The sequence below is a fragment of the Carettochelys insculpta genome, chromosome 4 (genome assembly GCF_033958435.1).
Source record: "Carettochelys insculpta isolate YL-2023 chromosome 4, ASM3395843v1, whole genome shotgun sequence".
In the NCBI taxonomy this organism is placed as follows: domain Eukaryota; kingdom Metazoa; phylum Chordata; order Testudines; family Carettochelyidae; genus Carettochelys; species Carettochelys insculpta.
In genome coordinates this window covers 18,362,702-18,381,015 of record NC_134140.1, presented here as the reverse complement: position 1 = coordinate 18,381,015, position 18,314 = coordinate 18,362,702, and the positions used below count along the sequence as shown (strand labels likewise).

Here is an 18,314-nt window from a genome sequence, read left to right as displayed (position 1 = left end):
TTTGTGTGTAGATGCACTTGTCAACAGACGTTTTGTTGACATAACTCTGTGGAAGGATGTTACTGTAGACAGATGTTTCTAGTGTAGATGTAGCCCATATGTTTACAGCACCCCAAAGTGTACTGGGCACTTTCAGTGCAAATAACACAACAGCTCTGCCTCATCAAGCTCCCAATTGTATAGCTGCACTGTGAGGGGTTAACATGCAGTTCAGGGAAGGGATGGGGAGGGACAAATCTTACAGTAGAAAGATCATATGCATGCCTTGATGGGGTTCTGTTAAATGCATAAAAATGGGGCAGGGGCTGGAGGTTAGTTGTTTGGGGAGTTTTAGATTAATTAGTATTCTTCTTGTGGGAGGCCTGGCAGCAGGAGTGGGTTATAAGGAGGGACTGAAAGAGAAGAAACTCATTAAACAAACTAAATAAGCTTGCGTCTAGTGATGGTTTTGGAGCGGTGGGGGCATTATTTTGGGGCCAGGAAAGATTTCTTTCAGGAGGGGTCTAACAGGCCATTTCACCTTGAATCGTCTCTAATAACTACTTATGTTCAACTAGCTGTTCCATCTTGTATTTAGCTGTGAAACCTTGAGTACCTGTCCCAGACCTGAAGGAGAGTTCTGTGTAGCTTGAAAGCTTTTCTCTTTCACTTACAGAAGTTTGTCCAGTAAAAGATATTACCAAACCTACCGGCTGTGGCTACGCTGCTCCATTCTTTCAGAAGGCGTATGTAAATGAAGCTGATCAGAAATGCAAATGAGGCAGGGATTTAAATATCTCATGCCTCATTTGCTTACTCACATGGGATCTCAATCCTGAAGGAGTGATTTTGAAAGCCAAAACAGCAGGTGGGGGGTGGTTCATTTGAAAGGAAACCCCACTTTTGAAAGCACCCACTTTGTCTCTACATCTTGCCTCTTTAAATCTGCGTAATTCAGTTATTTCTAATACGTTCATTTCCTCCTTTTTTCATATTGACAACAGGTGCATAGGTTTGCAGAGGGCAAAGAAAACAAGAGCTCTGTAGCACACAAGTACTGATCCCGTGAAGAACTTAGAAGACATTTTTGCTGTGTACAAAAGTTGACATGTTCAATAGTGTGTTACTTTGCGACACCACTAACTAGTTCAGTGACATCATCTGAGTGCCATGTACCTCACAGATTTCTCTTTTCCATAGCATAATTTCTCATAGAAAAGCTACACTGTGCAGTGATAGTGAATGAAAATTTGTCTCCTCTTTCCCTCCATTTACACCGAACTTTTAACTTAGCCTGTTGTCAAGATCTCATTCAAAAGGAAACCAGGTACCTTTAGATATTGGGTTACCTGTTTTTCTCGTAGTTTAGTTCTCCTTTTCCCTGTGTACACAACATGCATTTAGATTGGTAAAGCAATGGTTATCTCTGCAAATGGTGGCACACAGTGAGAGCATTTATTGGGTAGTGACATTGTATGATTTAATTCAGAAATACCTATATTTTCTCCAACCAAGTTCACAGCTTCCCAGTACATCCAGGAGTTCTGTTTAGGGCCAAATTCAGTCCAGATGTAAGTAAGTGTTGCACCATTGAAATCCACAGAGTTACAGATGTGTTGCATGGTCCAAATTTGCATTATAAACAAGCAAAATGGATGGCAGCTACCATTTAATTGGGAGCTGGAGCCTGCAGAGACTATAGATCCCAGCATGCAATGCCCTTTCTTGATCTTATCAATCAGTCATGCCACAACAGTAGCACCTTCAGACTGGAGAAGTCAAACTTCCAGCTACTCTGTAGAACTCCTCAGGTCACATTTGTCTGGTGAGTTACACTTAGCCAAACCTGATTTAATCAAAGGAAATAGGTTTCCCCACCCTCAACCATAAGCAACAGATTTAGTAAGTGGAGCCCTTTGTGGCAATTCAAAGAGAAAACAAATGTATAAAAAACAAGCATAGGACAGACCACCCCACCCCACCATCGCATTGAGAAACGCCCCATCTGATTTCCTTACCACACTGGGCTTACATACTTACAATATGTACTCCCTATAGTTGTCCATATTACATACAGCAGCATTTTTAAAATCAGCTGAATAGGCGACACGCCTTGGCTGTTCTCCAGGGTTCAGTTCAGGTTGTCTACAGTCACACAGTCACACAGAGTTCTCTTTTCCACTTGAAGAAGCAGCGTTTCTGTCTTCAATGGCAGGCCGGGGAGAGGAAAAAGCTACATCAAAAATGAGTGTCAGAATTCTAAAACTAATTAGCTCCTAACAAAAAGTCTGCTTTATTTTTGTCACAAGAGATACCAGTTTGGTTCTACATCATGAAGCTCAAGAAAAATAACCAGACATACTATTTAGTTTTAGGTGGTAATTAGGCCTTTGGCCATTAAATTAGTATAATAGTATGGCACGACTTCCTGTGATGAGCTGTAAAATATAGGAACCTGGTTTTATTGATTCAATTTCACATTATAAATACTAAAGTACCTGAGAAGTTTTAAAAGATTATTGTATATTTTTGAGTGTTACAGCAGGGTGAGAGGAAGAGTATGAAGATACGAAGATGTTTTTGTATAAATATTACAGAACCAGAGAGGCAGATTTGGGGAAGGTGAAGATTTTTATGTATCCAAGAAGCAGCATGTGGGACAACTTTAAAATCTCAATTTTGCTTTTGTTTCAGAGGAGAATCAGCAAATGAAAAGGATTAGGAGCCGATATGGGCAAAGAGCTGAATTGTCAGTGACCATTTCCAGCTGATGGGTGAAGTATGCTCTTGTGGGCAAAGATTTTCCTGCCCATTACTCTTGTGTGTCCTTCTCCCCTGTTCCTTCCAACCCATCCCAGTCCAGTCTCTTCCTCACCCCTGCTCCTTCTTCCAGTCCAAGTCTCCACTCCTCAAGCTTCTCATCTCAGTCCCATCTGTTTGCCCAGAAAGTCCTCAGCTCCCAATCCCAGAATCCTGCACTCCCTGCCCAGTCTTTCCTCCTCTCCATACCCAGTCCCAGTCTCTTCCTCCTTCGCTCCAGTCTCCTGGTACAACCATTCTCAGTTTGCCTGTCCTGATTCCTCCTCCTATCTCTCTCCCAACTCCAGTCTCCTTGCCCAGCCAGTGGCCACCCCCACAACACACTTGAGCCCCAGCTCCCAGTTTCAGTCTCCTTGCCTTCTTCCTGTCCAGTCCTCCTCTCCCATACATCTGTTTCCCAGTCCTGGCTTCCCCATTAGCCTAATCCCCGCATCACAGGCCTGGCTGTAAGGGAATGAAGTGTGCTCAGCAAGGACAGAATCTATGGCGATTTTAGCTGTTAAAATCAAAGATGTCTGTGCTGAGCATGTGTGAACTGTGATTTTCAAAGACTACTAAAGTGGCCAGATTTGGACTGGTTTTCACTGACTTCACTGAATTTCCCATATTAGAGTGGCAGACAGCAGGAGAGCTGAAATTAGAACCAATGTATCCAGGGTAGCTACCTTTTTCTGTAACCGATAAACACTTTTTCCCTATATTAATCTTTTGCTGGTTGTTAAATCATTAAAACACAATTATATGGTATCTAATTCAGGGTATCCCTAATATTGAGCCACTCTGTTATTCTGAGTATGAAAGGCTAATCGGACTTTTGCTTATCACCTGCAAACATTCAGTCATCTATAAATATCACCTACCCATTACTCATAAATGGCTGAATATGATAACCATGCAAATGGTTTCTGAGCTAAGTCTCAAGGCTGCTTATCAACTTTTATATTTCTAATTAACATTTACAAACTGAGTCCTAGTTAATGTTTTTATTTTCATGTGCATCTCTAATCTGATATTTGCATATGCTAATTAACGAGGGAATAGTTTAGAAGGAATAAATAACAAAGAGAGTGCTCGGTAGCCTTTATTCAGCATGATCATAAAACTGGCTATGCACAAAATTAAAATATCCCAAAAATTATACCTAAAGCTTAGATATGGGCCCCCATTGCTAAATTAGAATGTAGATTGTGAATCTATCAAAACTCAGGCCTTTTCAGATCTGAGGTTTTAATTAGGTCTGGTTGGGATTAAAACACACTACAAACTTTGGATCTGGACCCAGGTTCAGATTCTGAACTTACTCAAATGTTCATGTCTGTTTGGAACTTGGTTTTTGATTTCTACATCTTATATGCAAACAGTCCCTGAACTCCCAGCCTTTTTCAATAATGATAACACATCCAACATCTCATGGCTAACTTTACAACATGCCCATCAGAATTTTGAAGAAATGACTATCTGTTTTGTCAATATTTAATGCATATAAACATAACTCATCAATGTTGAGTTCATTGCAAAGCCTCCATCAAGCTCAGCTGGTAATATAAGAGTATATGATCAATTCTCACAGTATTATTTGTTGGGGGGAACTTTAGATTGGGGAGGGTTTAAAAATCAGCAAAGAAGATGGGGGCTCAATTCCTTTCAATGAGAGTTGAGCATCTAGTTCCTGATGAGCTTTGGAAAATCCCACCCTACAACAAAAGAGGGTGAAACAAGTCATTCAGGAATTCTTAGATGGTATGCGTTTTCATCAGAAAATGTCATAAAAATGGCAATACTATATCAGATGAATGGTCCTTTTAGCCTAATATTCTTTGCTCATGTGGAAGCTGTTCCAATCCTTAAAATATATCTGGGAGGCAGCACTAAAATCCAGCCTGCCCTAGAGAAAGGGATGTGTATGTATGTGTCTGACCTGCTTGATTACTGGCAGAGAACAATGAGTGTACATGCACATATACAGTACATTAAGTTATCAAGCTAACAAGCTGCAGCTTAATGAGCACACTAATGAACAGAACTTGCACCCCAGGAATCCTTCCTGATTGTTCCAGCAGAGGCAATGGACTTTGGGCAACAGAAGGGGAACAAAAAGGCATTTTATTTATCCTTCCCTTAGGGAGCAAAGGGAGCAGCACCTTTCAGTTCTGTGAATGTGGGGTTCCCGAGCTCAGAGTGCTGGAGATGTTGGTAATTTGTGAATGTGAAAATTGCTTGGGCAAAGATTGTAATCTGCTAACCTTAAACTGTGGTCTCTAGAAAGACTGCTTTGTTTTGTTTTATTTATAACCCTACCTGTCCCTTCTTCTCTTGCTTAGTATGACCTAACTCTTGTTCTTGGTTAGCAAACTTACTCTCGTTTTATTACAAAATTATCTCAGTGCCAGGTATTAAAGCAAAGTTAGAATCTTCCGCTCACCTAACAGGCTGATTTACGTTTTGTCTTTTTGGAGACAGTGAACCTAATAATTTCTGTGACCATCCAGCAAGAAGTAACGGGCACTATGAGGAGATGACTCTGGCAAAGACAGGAACTGAGGTTCCCTGATCATTATCTGCAAAGCAAGGTTTTGATTGGCAGAGGCTTAAGGAGTTTGCTGGAAAGGCTGACAGAGTGATGTGTTGGAGAGCTGAGTCACATCTAGCAGCAGCAAAGCTCTAACTCTTGCAAAGACAGAGCATAGTGGCTCATGGATCTGAGTGCGACATCACAATATCAACAAGGGTTTCAATGGCTTATGGGATGGCAGCAATAAGAACTAGATTAAGACAGCCAAAAACATTATACAAAATGTGACAAACATGCATAACATACCAACACAACCAGATATATGATATGTAAACCACCAAATCATACCACTAAATGTTTAGCTCAACATGAACTCAGGCTAGAATGAACTAGTGAGAGAAGAGAGCTGAAGAGCTCCAATAACCCAGTAGACTAACAGACATTTTGGAGCATAAGCTTTCATGGGCAAAGACCCTCTCCACCAGATGCATGAGTGGGGAATGGGGAGCGGTTTCCAGAGGAGTATGTGAAGAGTGGGGTCCCAGTAAGAGGAAGGGTCAGAGCTGACAAGGTCTATTCAGCAAGGTGGAAATGGCCCATTATCCATGGGCCATTTCCACCTTGCCGAATAGACCTGCTCAGCTCTGGCCCTCCCTTTTACCGGGACCCCACTCTTTAAATACCCCTCTGAAACTCCCCCCCCCCCCGCACTCATGCGTCTGATGAAGCGGGTCTTTGCCCACGAAAGCTTACGCTACAAAATATCTGTTAGTCTATAAGGTGCCACAGGACGTCTTGTTGTTCTCGAAGATACAGACTAACATGGTTATCTCTCTGATACTTATAACCCAGTAGCAATCTCCTGAGTCATCCAGTCTTCAACAACTATTAAATGCTTTAATGTTTTTTTTTAAATATATAGAGAGAATTCCCAGATATTAGACTAGTATGTGGATGGGAACAGAAGGAAAAAGGCCAGTGAGTTCAGGTTCCCAGGAGCTAAGTGTTCACTATGGGGAAGTGCTGTTTGCAAGTGGTTGGCACACATGGCAGGATGGTGTGCTGGGGTAGGGATTTGTCAATATTGGCTACTGGCTGTGGAACACTATTGAGCTGATATCAGTGACTGGTGAAAGAGGGTGCTCGTAGAGACATGACTATGGTCTGGTTAAGGAAGGAGATAAATCGGTGGGGAATTTCCCCTGGGCACTCTGGAATTTCTGCTCACTGTGGACACCAGGAAACCTACATGGGCATACGGCTCAATGAGAAAAACTAGGCACTGAGGAAGCTCTGTGTGGCAGTACATACAATCTTGCAGAGATGTATGATCAAAATGAAAAGTGGCTCTGGGACTCAGTACTGGGCATACACTAGCACTGCCCCACCAGGCCCACGCTCCAAAAGGACCAATGACAACTACGTGGGGGCCCACAAATATGTTTGGTGCTGGGCCCACAAAAGGGGGCTCTGGCAGTGGCCATGACTGTAACACTGTAGAACCCATAACAGAAACTGCTGAAAATCTTTGCTCACGATAGAGGGTTTTGAAGCACTCCTAAGAAATCTCTGCAAAACAACTGAGTCTGAAACTCATTCAGCAGGTCAGATCTACTTTTTATTCCTCTTTCAGAAATCTGAGTATCAGGGAATAATCAACAGATGCTGAATGCACTGTTTGCTGAAGAGATTCAGCTGTATTGTAACAGAGGGAAAGACGTACTAGCACATTTTGACATGATATTAAATATGTAGTTTTGGCTTCAGTGAGGCTGAGCAGCTGTATTCATTAAGCAAATTTATTCATGGAGCAGTCTGATATACATTTGACTTGTATTCTTATAAACAAACCAGCTTAATAACTACACCTGCTGTGCACCAATTTGGTCCTGCTGAAACACAATTTTCAACAGCAAATCTGCAGTGTATCTTCATCCCTGCAATATCCTTTTTATTTAAACATTATGACTCAGCTGTCAAAGAGTCCTCAGACCAATCTTTAAAAATGCCAGTGTGTTTGTGCTTCTAAACCTGTAAAATACGTTTGCTTATATACACCAGACATCACGCTATATAATGTTCAAATTTTTAGAGCCACATAAGATGAGATTTGTTTTCTTTTGAAAATTTGCATGAATAGAAAACACAGCAAACAGAAATTTCACTATGGTATATAGCAACACTGCGCTACAGTTTAGAACAGAACATGAACAAGCTTCTAGTTTGTTTAAGGTGCAACCCTAAGTGGAGTGAATTGCAATAGTGCAATATTGAGGTGACAAAGGCAAAGGTTACAGTAGCAAGGTTTGCCTCTGAAAGGAACAGTCTCAACATCCTAGTTAGACAAAGACAGAAAAACCCCTTCCCAGACACTGCTACTGTTTAACAGCAGTTGCAGGCAACAGTATGCACAGATTGCAAGCTCTAGTGACAACAGACAGACATACTCTCAGCAAGAGGAGAAGTTTTGATCCTTGGCTTTTCCCCAGCTTGCGAGCATCACTTTAGTCTTACCCAGAATAAGCATCAGCCAACCACCTTTTATGCTAGTCCCAACCAGCTACAAGATCAATGGCTGACAGTACAGGCTGAGTTGGGTGTCATCAAAATACTGAAAGCTGTTCACACTGAACCTGCTCACAAATCCTCTCAATAGTCTTATATGTTGGATGAGGGGGAGTTGGGGAACTTGTGCTATTATCCTGAGCAATGAACAGATATTGCCCATCACCACCCCTTAAGAACAGATATTGCCTAGACATAATTGATCCATTTTATCCACTTATAAGCAAAATAACTTTGTCACATAAAAAAAAATGCCTCCTTACCCGTGTGTCTAGATTATACGCAGTCTTCTTTAAATCCTGCAGGGCCCTCTGCATGAATTCAAATGCATGGCAGTCCACACAAGGGCGACCTAGGGATGAGATTTAGTACAGAGACATTCCTAAATGACATGAAATAGTAGTCAAAGGGTATGACTGAGACTGACTGAATCAGAGAGCAATAAACAAGGGAGCGACAGGAACAGCCACTATGGCTGTGGCTACACTAGCACCCCCCTTTCAAAAGAGGAAGCTAATGAGCCACTTTGGCAGATTCTGATGAGGCACTGCCATGCATATGCAACATCTCATTAGCATAATGTTGGCGGCATGCGTTTTGAAAGTGCCTCTTTCGAAACACACGCCTCTGGTGTAGACAGGAGCCTTTCGAAAAGATCCCCCAGATTTTAAAAGCCCCTTCTTCCCAAAACCAAATGGGAAGAAGGGGCTTTCGAAATCCAGGGGTCCTTTTGAAAGGCCTCCATCTACACCGGCAGCGTGCACTTCGAAAGCAGCACTTTCAAAATGTGTGCCGCTGCCATTATGCTAATGAGGTGCTGCATATGCATGGCAGCACCTCATTAGCATCTGCCAAAGTGGCTCATTAGCATCCCCCTTTCATAGAGGGGGTGCTAGTGTAGCCATGACCTAACAGTACTGGATAGCTAGCGTAGAAAAGCAAAGAATGCTGTGCTTTGAAAGTCTGGGAAACAAATCAGCCTAAGCAGGTTTTTATACCATGCCCATTATCCTTGTATCTGATAGCTCCCTAAAAAGAATTCATCATAAAAAATAAAGTCAAGGGGTCTAATTTTCATCTCTTCTGCCTGAGGTAGTTAAGATTACATTTTAGTTAATTCATTCATTTGTTAAGATTATTTTTCCTGCTTTCTAGGTTCTCTCTTTCTTCTTCTTTTATTAATTATTTACTATTCATACTGAGGAGGTTCCTGGTATACCCAGTCAAAGACCAGGACCTCATTGTGCTAGGTGCTCTTCAAACTATTGCCATGCTTCCCTGTCTTCCCTTCCAACTTCCCCCTTTTTTGGTACTGGTTTAGTTAACACACTGGTGGGATGGCCAAATTGAAGCAGTAAGTTTTTGCTAAGAAAGTGATAAGAAAGATGGTCCATCTAATTTCCTCCATTAAAGACCTTCAAAGCCTTGGACCTGTAAAAGCTACAGCATTAAATTTACATTACACTCAGGCAGGGTTATGAGAGAAACTGCATGCAGGGCAGTACGTACTTTCAGCTGGGATTGTTGTTCCTGTTGCTTGGTCAGCTTTAATGGGCTCCATCATGAGCAGCACAATTACCAAAATTAAAGGAACCATGAAGACCAGTCTTCCTTGAAAGCAAGGTGTCAGCATCCTACTAATTAGTGCTTCCTCCTTTATTAATGGTAATAAAAAAATAGTGAGAATTATCAAGTTCTACGAAATAAACCTGTTTTGTCTGTAATGTTCATGATAGTTACATATCTGACTGTCCTAGAGGGTAGATTCCTCGCTTTAACTACAGAGCAGATCCAACATAGACTGACAGAGCAAAGTTCCCTTCCCCTTTCCATCCCATCCCACCCAGCTCGTATCTCACCCTTGATGTTTGATGTTGTTACTCAACCGATCTGACACAAGCTCAAACCAGCAGGGGTTAGTTGACTGCTAACCCCTGGGAACTTAACCCTGTCACCTTGGGGCAGCTTCACTACCCTGCTGATCTGCATTTAAACGAAGAGATAAAAGTGCTCTTACATGCTCATTTTTAGTGTACCATCTTTTCACATCTATCTGCAAGACTAAAACTAATTTTATAATCGACAATGGCAATTACTTGTTACCAAGTATGATCATCCTCCATGGGCATTGTGGATCCTCAGGCGGCTGATAAGGCCTGTCTTTGAACCTTACAGTAAGAACTGATGTTTCCAGGTACAGCAGGAGGCTGCTGATTACAACTGGAAGCCAGTCCCTCCTTTTGCCTGTGTCTCCTCAGCTTCTTTGTGGGCTAGGTCGAAATGCAGGGGACCATCTTCTATTAGTTCTCTCCAATTTGAGCGATCCTGGGAAATTGTCTCCCAAGTGTCAATGTCAATATTGTACTTTTTAAAATTATCCTTCAGCAAGTCCTTATAATGCTTCCATTGTCTTTCTATGTTTTGGTACCCTTCTTTCAGCTGAAAGACGAGGACCTGCTTTGGAAGGTGATCGTCTGGCATTTAGACAATATAACCAGTCCAGCAAAGTTGCTGACAAATGATCATTGCCTCAATACTGATAGTCTTTGCCTCTTCCAGAAGACTAATACTGGTGAGTCTGTCTTCCCATTAGATTTCCAAGATCTTGCAGAGGCAGCATTAGTGATGTCTCTCAAGGACTTTCAAGTGATGTCTGTAGGTTGTCCAGGTTTCAGACCCATGCAACAATGTGGGAAAACAGTGGCTTGATGAACAAGGAACTTGGTGGCTGTTCGAATGTTGTGATTTTCAAAAGCCCTGTGCCTTAAATAAGCAAAGGCTGCATTGGCACAGCTCTGATGGGGTTGGATTTCTGCATCAATATCTACATTAAATGAGAAATGACTTTTAAGATAGAGAAAATGATCGATATTCTCCAGTACCATTGATTTTATTAGATGGAGTGTGTGGTACCTCTCTTGGAGAGGGCTGATTGAGTAGCTCAGTCTTCTTGATCTTGAGCGCGAGACCAAGCCATGTGAAGCATCCACAAACATGTTCAGGATAGTATGAAGATCTTTCCCAGAGTGGGCAAAAACTGCATTGTCATCAGCATTCTGAAATTCCACAAAAGATGTGGTAGAAATCTTACTTTTAGCTTTCAGCCTGGTGAGCCTGAACAGCTTTCCAGCCATTCTATAAACAATTTCAATGCCAGCTGGGAGCTTCCCAGCAATTAGATAAAGAATAACAGCAATGAAAACTGCAAACATGGCTAGGGTGATGATGCAGCCCTGCTTGACTCCTGTTTGTATTTTGAATCATTTTATAATTATTTTACAAGTGAACAAATCACAGAAGCTGGTTTCACGCAGCTTCCTTTATGTAGAAGAGGCTTTTCTTAATCCCCAACCCATTGAGCCATAAGCAAAGTCACTGGTTCCAATGAACACAAAACCAGCAGTTTGTTCCTTGACATGATGGTCAGTGCATGGCCAGAAGTGTTGGACAGCTTGGCCCCAGGTTGCCTCATCTGAAGCCTGGGAAGACTGTCAGCACTCGTATGCAGCATTTCATCTTGTTCCAAGCAGGTAAATTGTTGAGCTCAAGATGGAGCATTGTCATGGATGGTGGGGATCATTGGCAGGGGAGTGGTTGCCCTCCCAAACAGCCTCACCTGGCCCTGCCCACTGGCTCTCCAGAGCTTCGGAGCCAGGACAGGCTGGAGCCACACTGCCTGCTTGGTGCCTGGAGCTCTGGGGCAGGCTGGAGCCATGCCACCTACTGTCTTTCTGAAGCTCTGGGGACAAGGGAAGCTGGGAGAGCTACTTTGGGCCAGGGAGGGGTAAAGGCCAGCAGCCACACAGAGTGGGGACTGGGAAGGGGTCAGCAGTGGCCAAAATGAGGCAGAGCTGGGCTCTGGTGGGGGTGGAAGGAAAGGGGCTGGGGGGAGGGGCTTGCCTCCCCAAGCCATGGGGTCCACCCACCACCCTTGAGCATTGTATCCTGGGACCAGTAGCTGTACGCTTAAGCACAGGCAAAGAAAGAGAGAGATGGAATAAATTCAAGCAGTAACAAGACTAAAATAAAATCCGTATACAGAAAGTGCAGATTCACATTAGCAGAGCACAGGAATGCAAGAGGATGAGTTGTCTAATTTTTAAATATTAACAGTGAGCAGAAGAGTGTGGCATAAGAATGCTGAATCCTTGTGCTCGGAATGGGATGCTGGAATATGGCATTATACAGTGCAGTCTACATTCCCCAGTCGGAAGAGGTGGTTTTCCTTGTAGTGCAACAGAAACATATAGAAATAAATCTGCTGTTTAGACAGCTCCAGGGCCATTTTGCAAACTCTGGCAATAGAGGTGAATCTGCAGATTCTGCAGGAACACCCACTTGCATGTGCAAATTGGCCACTGGGCCAGTAAAGGAGTACTGGTATGTGCAATCCTTTGTGCCCCATGCACAACCCCCCAGTTATAAGTAAGTTTACAATGGCGAGCTGTAGTGGTGCTGAAGCCCACATCAGCTTGGAGAGGGTTAAAAGCAGGCAGAGGAAGCCTGAGAAAATCTGGCCAATCAGGACAAGGAGCAGCACCTAATCAAGGCCAGCCTAGATCTATAAAAGTCTGCAGCGCTCACTCACCCTGACCAGCAAGGGAGAAAGTCCTGGGTCCCAACAGGGGAGGGAATGAGTGGCACCTTGGATAAGCCAGTATTGGGCAGGCTCAGGGGAGCTGGAGAGAAGCTCCAACCTGATAACCTGCGAAGCTGTGGGCCTTGTTACAAAGGCTGAAAAAGTGCTGGGGTCATGGGGAAATGGTATAGGGAGGGAGAACAGTAAAGAGGAGTGAAGGAGGGCAGGGCATGGCTGCTGCCAAGGGGTCCCTGGGGTGGGACCCAGAGTAGTGGATGGGCCTGGGTCTGCCATCCCCTTGCATTGCACCTTGTCAAACTGGAGTGAGGCGTTTACAGACTAGAGCTTGTGCCTGAGGCAAGTATCTAGACTTCAGGGTTGCAGCTGACCACTGTGCTGAGGATCGCAGATTGCCCTGGGAAGTGAGGAGAATGGAGTGGTGGGCACTGCCAGAGGGCAGAGTCCTGAAGCAGACACCATGGATCAAGGGAGCCATGCAAATCTAGAGCTGGAGGGTAGAGACAAGAGAGTGGAATGAGAGCAACACACCAACCAAGAGACAGCACATTCAACCCGGCAAACCTAATTCCTGGTGGGCCCGTCAGGGGGTGTCGCAGGACTGAGTCAGCCCTACCACCCAGACATACACATTTTGCAGCCACAAACTCAGGGGGCCGGCTTCAGGGAAAAAGGAGACACGGTGGGAATGTACTGATTCCATTTGCCTCTCTTGCAGCTTTGTTTATAACATGAAACTGAGTATGCATGTTAACAGCGCAAAAATGGGGGTTTTAATCAATAGTTATCCATGAGAAAACAACTCCTGGGAAACCCAAGTGCTTGCAATAAGCTACCGCAAAAGCAGAGATCCGCCAGAAATAGCAAATTAGGAAACTGCCATTGCCATGTAACATGCCTGTAGCTGCACAGAAGCATCATGAACAACAGGCTCATTCTTAATCTGCTCATGCTGGAGCTTCAGCACCCGTGAGGCAAATGAAGCAGGCGCTCAGCTAAACTTTTTCAGGGCACATGAGACATGTTCACCCCTGTCCCAGCTCAGTTTTTTAATGAGCCTCCCTCTAACAGAAATATTCCCACAGGGCATCAGTTGTCTCACACCACAACCTAAGACTTTTGGTATTTTTAACAGAAGCAGATGTCTGTGCAGCATAATCAGAAATGCTTCCACCCACGGTCTGCCTCTGCATTTGGAACCACCAGTGGATAAAAATCTGAGCATGGCCTATTTGGAGTTTCATGAAACTAAGTCACCCCATCCCAGAAATAATACAAGTACCTGATCGCTTTTGTCTGTGTGATGGTCTCTTTGACATGGCCGCTGCAAACTGCTAACAGAACAAATGAAGCATCTCTGAGCATGTGCACTGCTGCTTTTTAACCTCCCCTGAAAGAGGTTATTACTATGGTGAAGGATCTGCCATGGCAACAGTGGAGAGCACTGCAGTAGAGAGGCAAGATTTAAAAAGGCTCTGGCTCAGTTTTTCATGGGACATTTCTGTTTAGAGTTAAGATTAGCTTCTGCAGTGGCTACACCTCCCCACACAAGAGAGTTTATCTGGCATGGGCAGTTAAAGGATCTGTAATCTCCCAAACCTGATTCTCAGAAGTTTCTGCAGATTTGCAATCACTACCACTGAATGTGAAGAGGCAGAAGAATCAGCAAGACAGGAGGCATTAAACATATCAGCGTAAGAACTTTATCCCTGCCTCAGAGCCAGCACCTTTGCTTCCCTCTAATATCCGTGTAAGGCAAATGAATAGAAGAACAGCCACACTGAGTCAGACCAAAGATCCATCTAGCCTGGCACCCTGTCTTCTGACAGTGGCCAGTGCCAGGTGCCCCAGAGGGAATGAACATAACAGGTAAACAAGTGATCAGTTGTCTGGTGCTCATGCCCAGCTTCTGGCAAATGGTGATGCATTGTTAGATTTAGAACACTTACTTGCAGAATGTATCATAGTGCTAGAAATCTGTGGATTAAACACTTTTGTCAGATAAAAAATTAAAACTTCCTGGATATCACCTTTGCTCTTCGTGCACCTTTGCCCCATCCTGAATCACCCACATCATCATGTGGCAAGACTGGCAGTCCCTGTTTCAAAAGGACGGGCATAGCAGAGGTGAGGGTCAGAACTGGGAACACTATGAAGGGAACCCCTGTCGCTTTTCTTGGGTTTGGCAAATTCAGTAGGGACCCAAGCCTGTGAGGAGCTAAGTGCTCCCAGCTCCCACTAAGGATGCTCAGCAGCAGGTAAGATCAGGCCTATCACTCCTTTCTGTCATGAGCAAAAGTTCATGTGTTCACAACCAAAGTGCTGACTGATGTTTTTTTGTTAACAATTGTGTTGAGATTGTAAACCATTGAGGGCAAGGATTGCTTTAAAATGAGAAGAGATTATTAATACTCATAGTAACCCACCCTATGCATTGTAAAGCAAGGGAAAAGAAGATCATTTGGAACAGAACACACATTACAACTAGTAAAATGGAGCATAAATTTGCCTGTGTGCAGATTATGGGATCTGGCTAGATAAGATATTTAATACGTCAATGACTCACACAGCTACCTCTTTATTTCAGGACCATTCTTCCATCCAACCCCATACGACCAGTCTGACACAACTTGTGTGTGTCCAGCCATCATCTTAAACTCAGCATGGCCAAAACTCAGCTTTTGATCTTCCCTCCCAAGCACTTCCATCTCCTCACTTCCCTTATCACAGGAAACTACATCAGCCTCCTTCCTGTTACTCAGGCCCATTAATCATGTGTCACCAGTGACTTGACCCTGTACCTACATATCTAGGCTGTGGGCAAGTCACATCATGATTTTCTGTGTAAAGTTTCAGAACTCTGGTCTTGTCCATCTGTGCTGCTGCTCCTCTCATGCAGGCCCTTAACATTTCATGCCTCAGCTACTAGAATCACCTTCTCTGGGGCTTTGAGAGCTCCAGCCCTCTTTGGTTCAAATTAACTCATAACATGTCTACTAGGATCACCTAAAGGGCATTGCTGCATTGGCTGGGAATCAAACCCAGGTCAACTGCTTGGAAGGCAGCTATGCTCATCACTATACCACCCATGCTCACATTGCACTAGGCAAACCAATAAGAAAATCAACAAGAAAAGGAAACCATCAAAGTTTTAAGCTTGCTTGCTGGAATGTGTGGACCATGCTGGCAGGTCTGACTGAAGATCTTCAGGACATCAGCGACACCTGAAAGACCGCTGTCATCAATGAGGAACTGAAGAGGCTCCAAGTTGACATGGCTGCTCTGCAAGAGACACGTCTCACAGATTCGGGGGATCTCTAAAAAGGATCACCTACCTGTTCATTGCTCTGACCACTCCTTCTCTGAACCCCTTGACTGGCTCCCCATTTTTACAGCATCTTTGCTCACCACTAAGGGCCCTTTACCGTTTGGCTCCATTCAGCCCACCTGACATCTAGTGTTCTATCACCAGGGAGACCTTTGCTTCTACCCTCACTTCACCAGTTCTGACAGCATCTATCCCATCTCCCTCAGGCACTTTGTCTCTCACACAATGCCCTTAGAAAAGCTACCATTATTCCCTCCCATCAAATCCCTCTGACGTTTTCCTCTGCCAGGACATCTCGAAACTACTGCTCTCTGACAGCGACTTGGGAGATGGCTGGCTGGAACTACTGATTTTCATGCAAATGGGCTCATTACATGGGTATCTCGCCCTTTCACACTCTTCTCCTCATTCTGTGACCCCATGTCATAATCCCAGAGTGACAATGCGGTGACTTAATTTTCATTTGCTGGGACCACACACACGGCACCAGGAGGAAGGCTCTCATCTACACAGGCAGTGTGCGTTCCAAAAGTGGCACTTTTGAATCGCGCACGGCCGTCATTATGCTAATGAGGCACTGCATATTCATGTCACTGCCTCATTAGCATCTTCCAGACTGCCTCATTAACAAAGGGTCTGACAGCATCAGCAGTGCCCCCTCCCTCGCACTCATCGGCTGTGGCAGGGGGAAATGGAGCAATGTGGCCCTGGCTCGCTCTGCTCCCCCAGCTCCTGGCACCTCGCTCAGGGAAAGAGTGGGACCATCCCCTGCACTCACTGGTAGGAAGCAGACTAACACAACCATGAGCTGGGGAAGTGGAACAAGCAAGGGCGGTGATTCTCTGCTTCCCCTTGCTGATGCTTTCCAGGGGGCCTGATCCTTGCTGCCAGTGCCAGACCGCTGGCCCCACCTTGCTAGTCCCCTGGGCTGTATTGTTCAAGGGAGTGGGCATAGGTCCTTGAGCAAATTTTCTTCCATGTTTTCCATGCAAAAGACCTGCATTTTCCACCCCAGGACCACCCATCCAGAATGGGCAATGTGATCACAGCTAGTGCTTAGCAAACTTTTTCCTCTGAAACTTTTTTCAGCCAAAAATGAAGATTTGGTGATATTAAAACATTTCACCAATTTGCAATGACGTTGCCAAATTTATGACTAAAAACCCAGAAATAATTCAGAAAAAGATAAAATTGTTTCAATTTCTAAGTTAAAGGAAATTTCTCAAGATTTTTTAATTTAAGGGGAAAAAAAGCATCTTTTAAAAACAGTCAGAACTAAAACAAAATGTTTTGTTCATCCTGAAACTTTTTTTTCTGACTTTAGTTCACTAAGAATTCTGGAAAGTTTCAATATCATGTTGATCCAAACAGTATTCATTCAGTATTATGAAATTGCCAGTGAAAAAAATCTATTACTCACATAGCTTTATTCATTTATTATTATTATTATTATACTTAGGATCCTTAGCTTTGGACTGGACAGACACTGAGTCTAGCGCACAACCAGGAAATTGAAAACCCATGTACTAGCTAGAGTTCCATCCCTGCCAGTGTGTGTTGGAGGACACAGTACATTTCACTTTTATTTAGGCAGGGCAAACTTAAGTCCTCTCAGTTGTACAAAGCTGTAGTCCTAATGGAATAGCTTTCTGTTTCCCAGATGTTTTTCTAACCTGCTCTGCATAGACATCTCTGGGTTTTTTTACCCCGGAGAAAAATCTCATCTCCTTAGAAGGGAGATTACTTTTAACTAGCTTTCCAACTGCTCCTAGAAAATTGCCTCAGGATAAAAAGGAAAAGGGGTGTGGGGGGTTAAAAGCTCTTATTTTTCAAAGTGCATATCCTTGCTGTGCCTGTGCTAATGGAACACTTGTGATATGCTAATTTTGCTGTCACAGTACTGCCGCCCTTGAGGAGTTACAGCACAATCCAATACTGCTCTGAGTCACGGAAGGCAAACTGTGTTCACACTCAGATCATGCGGTTTTTCATATTGTCAGATTTTTTTAAAAAGTGCAAGTTGAAGTGAGAACTTTTAAAGATTCAAAATAGGAAAAGAGAACTGGAAAAGAGAAGGCTGAGAAGGGACATGATAACAGCTTTCAGCTGCGTAAAAATTTGTTACAGGGAGGAGGGAGAAAAATTATTCTCTTTAACCTCTGATAGTAGGAGAAGAAGTAATGGGCTTAAACTACTACAAGGGAGATTTAGGTTGGACATCAGGAAAAACTTCCTATTTGTCAGGGTGGTTAAGTACTGGAATAAGTTGCTTAGGGAGGTTGTGAAATTTCCATCAATGGAGATTTTAAAGAAAAGATAGAAGTACCATACAGCAGATATTGGCACTAGGACTGATAGCGGAAAAAGCTCGATGAAAGAACAAGAACGTATACACTTGCTTCGTTGATTTTCAAAAGGCATTTGACAGTATAGATCAGAAAGTGACTTGGAAGGTGTTGGAGTCATACAGAGTAGACAGCAGACTGATATGGTTGTTGAAGGATGTCAATGAC

The 18,314-nt window shown here is 43.6% G+C and overlaps 1 protein-coding gene across 1 annotated transcript in view; it reads right to left on the bottom strand.

The window, feature by feature from the left end:
• Positions 1–2,079: 2,079 nt before the first annotated feature.
• NICOL1 (NELL2 interacting cell ontogeny regulator 1) overlaps positions 2,080–18,314 on the bottom strand; it is a 35,864-nt gene continuing 19,629 nt past the window's right edge. The window contains exons 2-4 of the mRNA XM_074992335.1: positions 9,386–9,530; positions 8,140–8,228; positions 2,080–2,182 (exon numbers count right to left, since the gene is read on the bottom strand). Coding sequence (XP_074848436.1) covers positions 2,111–2,182; positions 8,140–8,228; positions 9,386–9,530 — 306 coding nt within the window. The 3' untranslated portion in view covers positions 2,080–2,110. The remainder of the gene's footprint in view (positions 2,183–8,139; positions 8,229–9,385; positions 9,531–18,314) is intronic.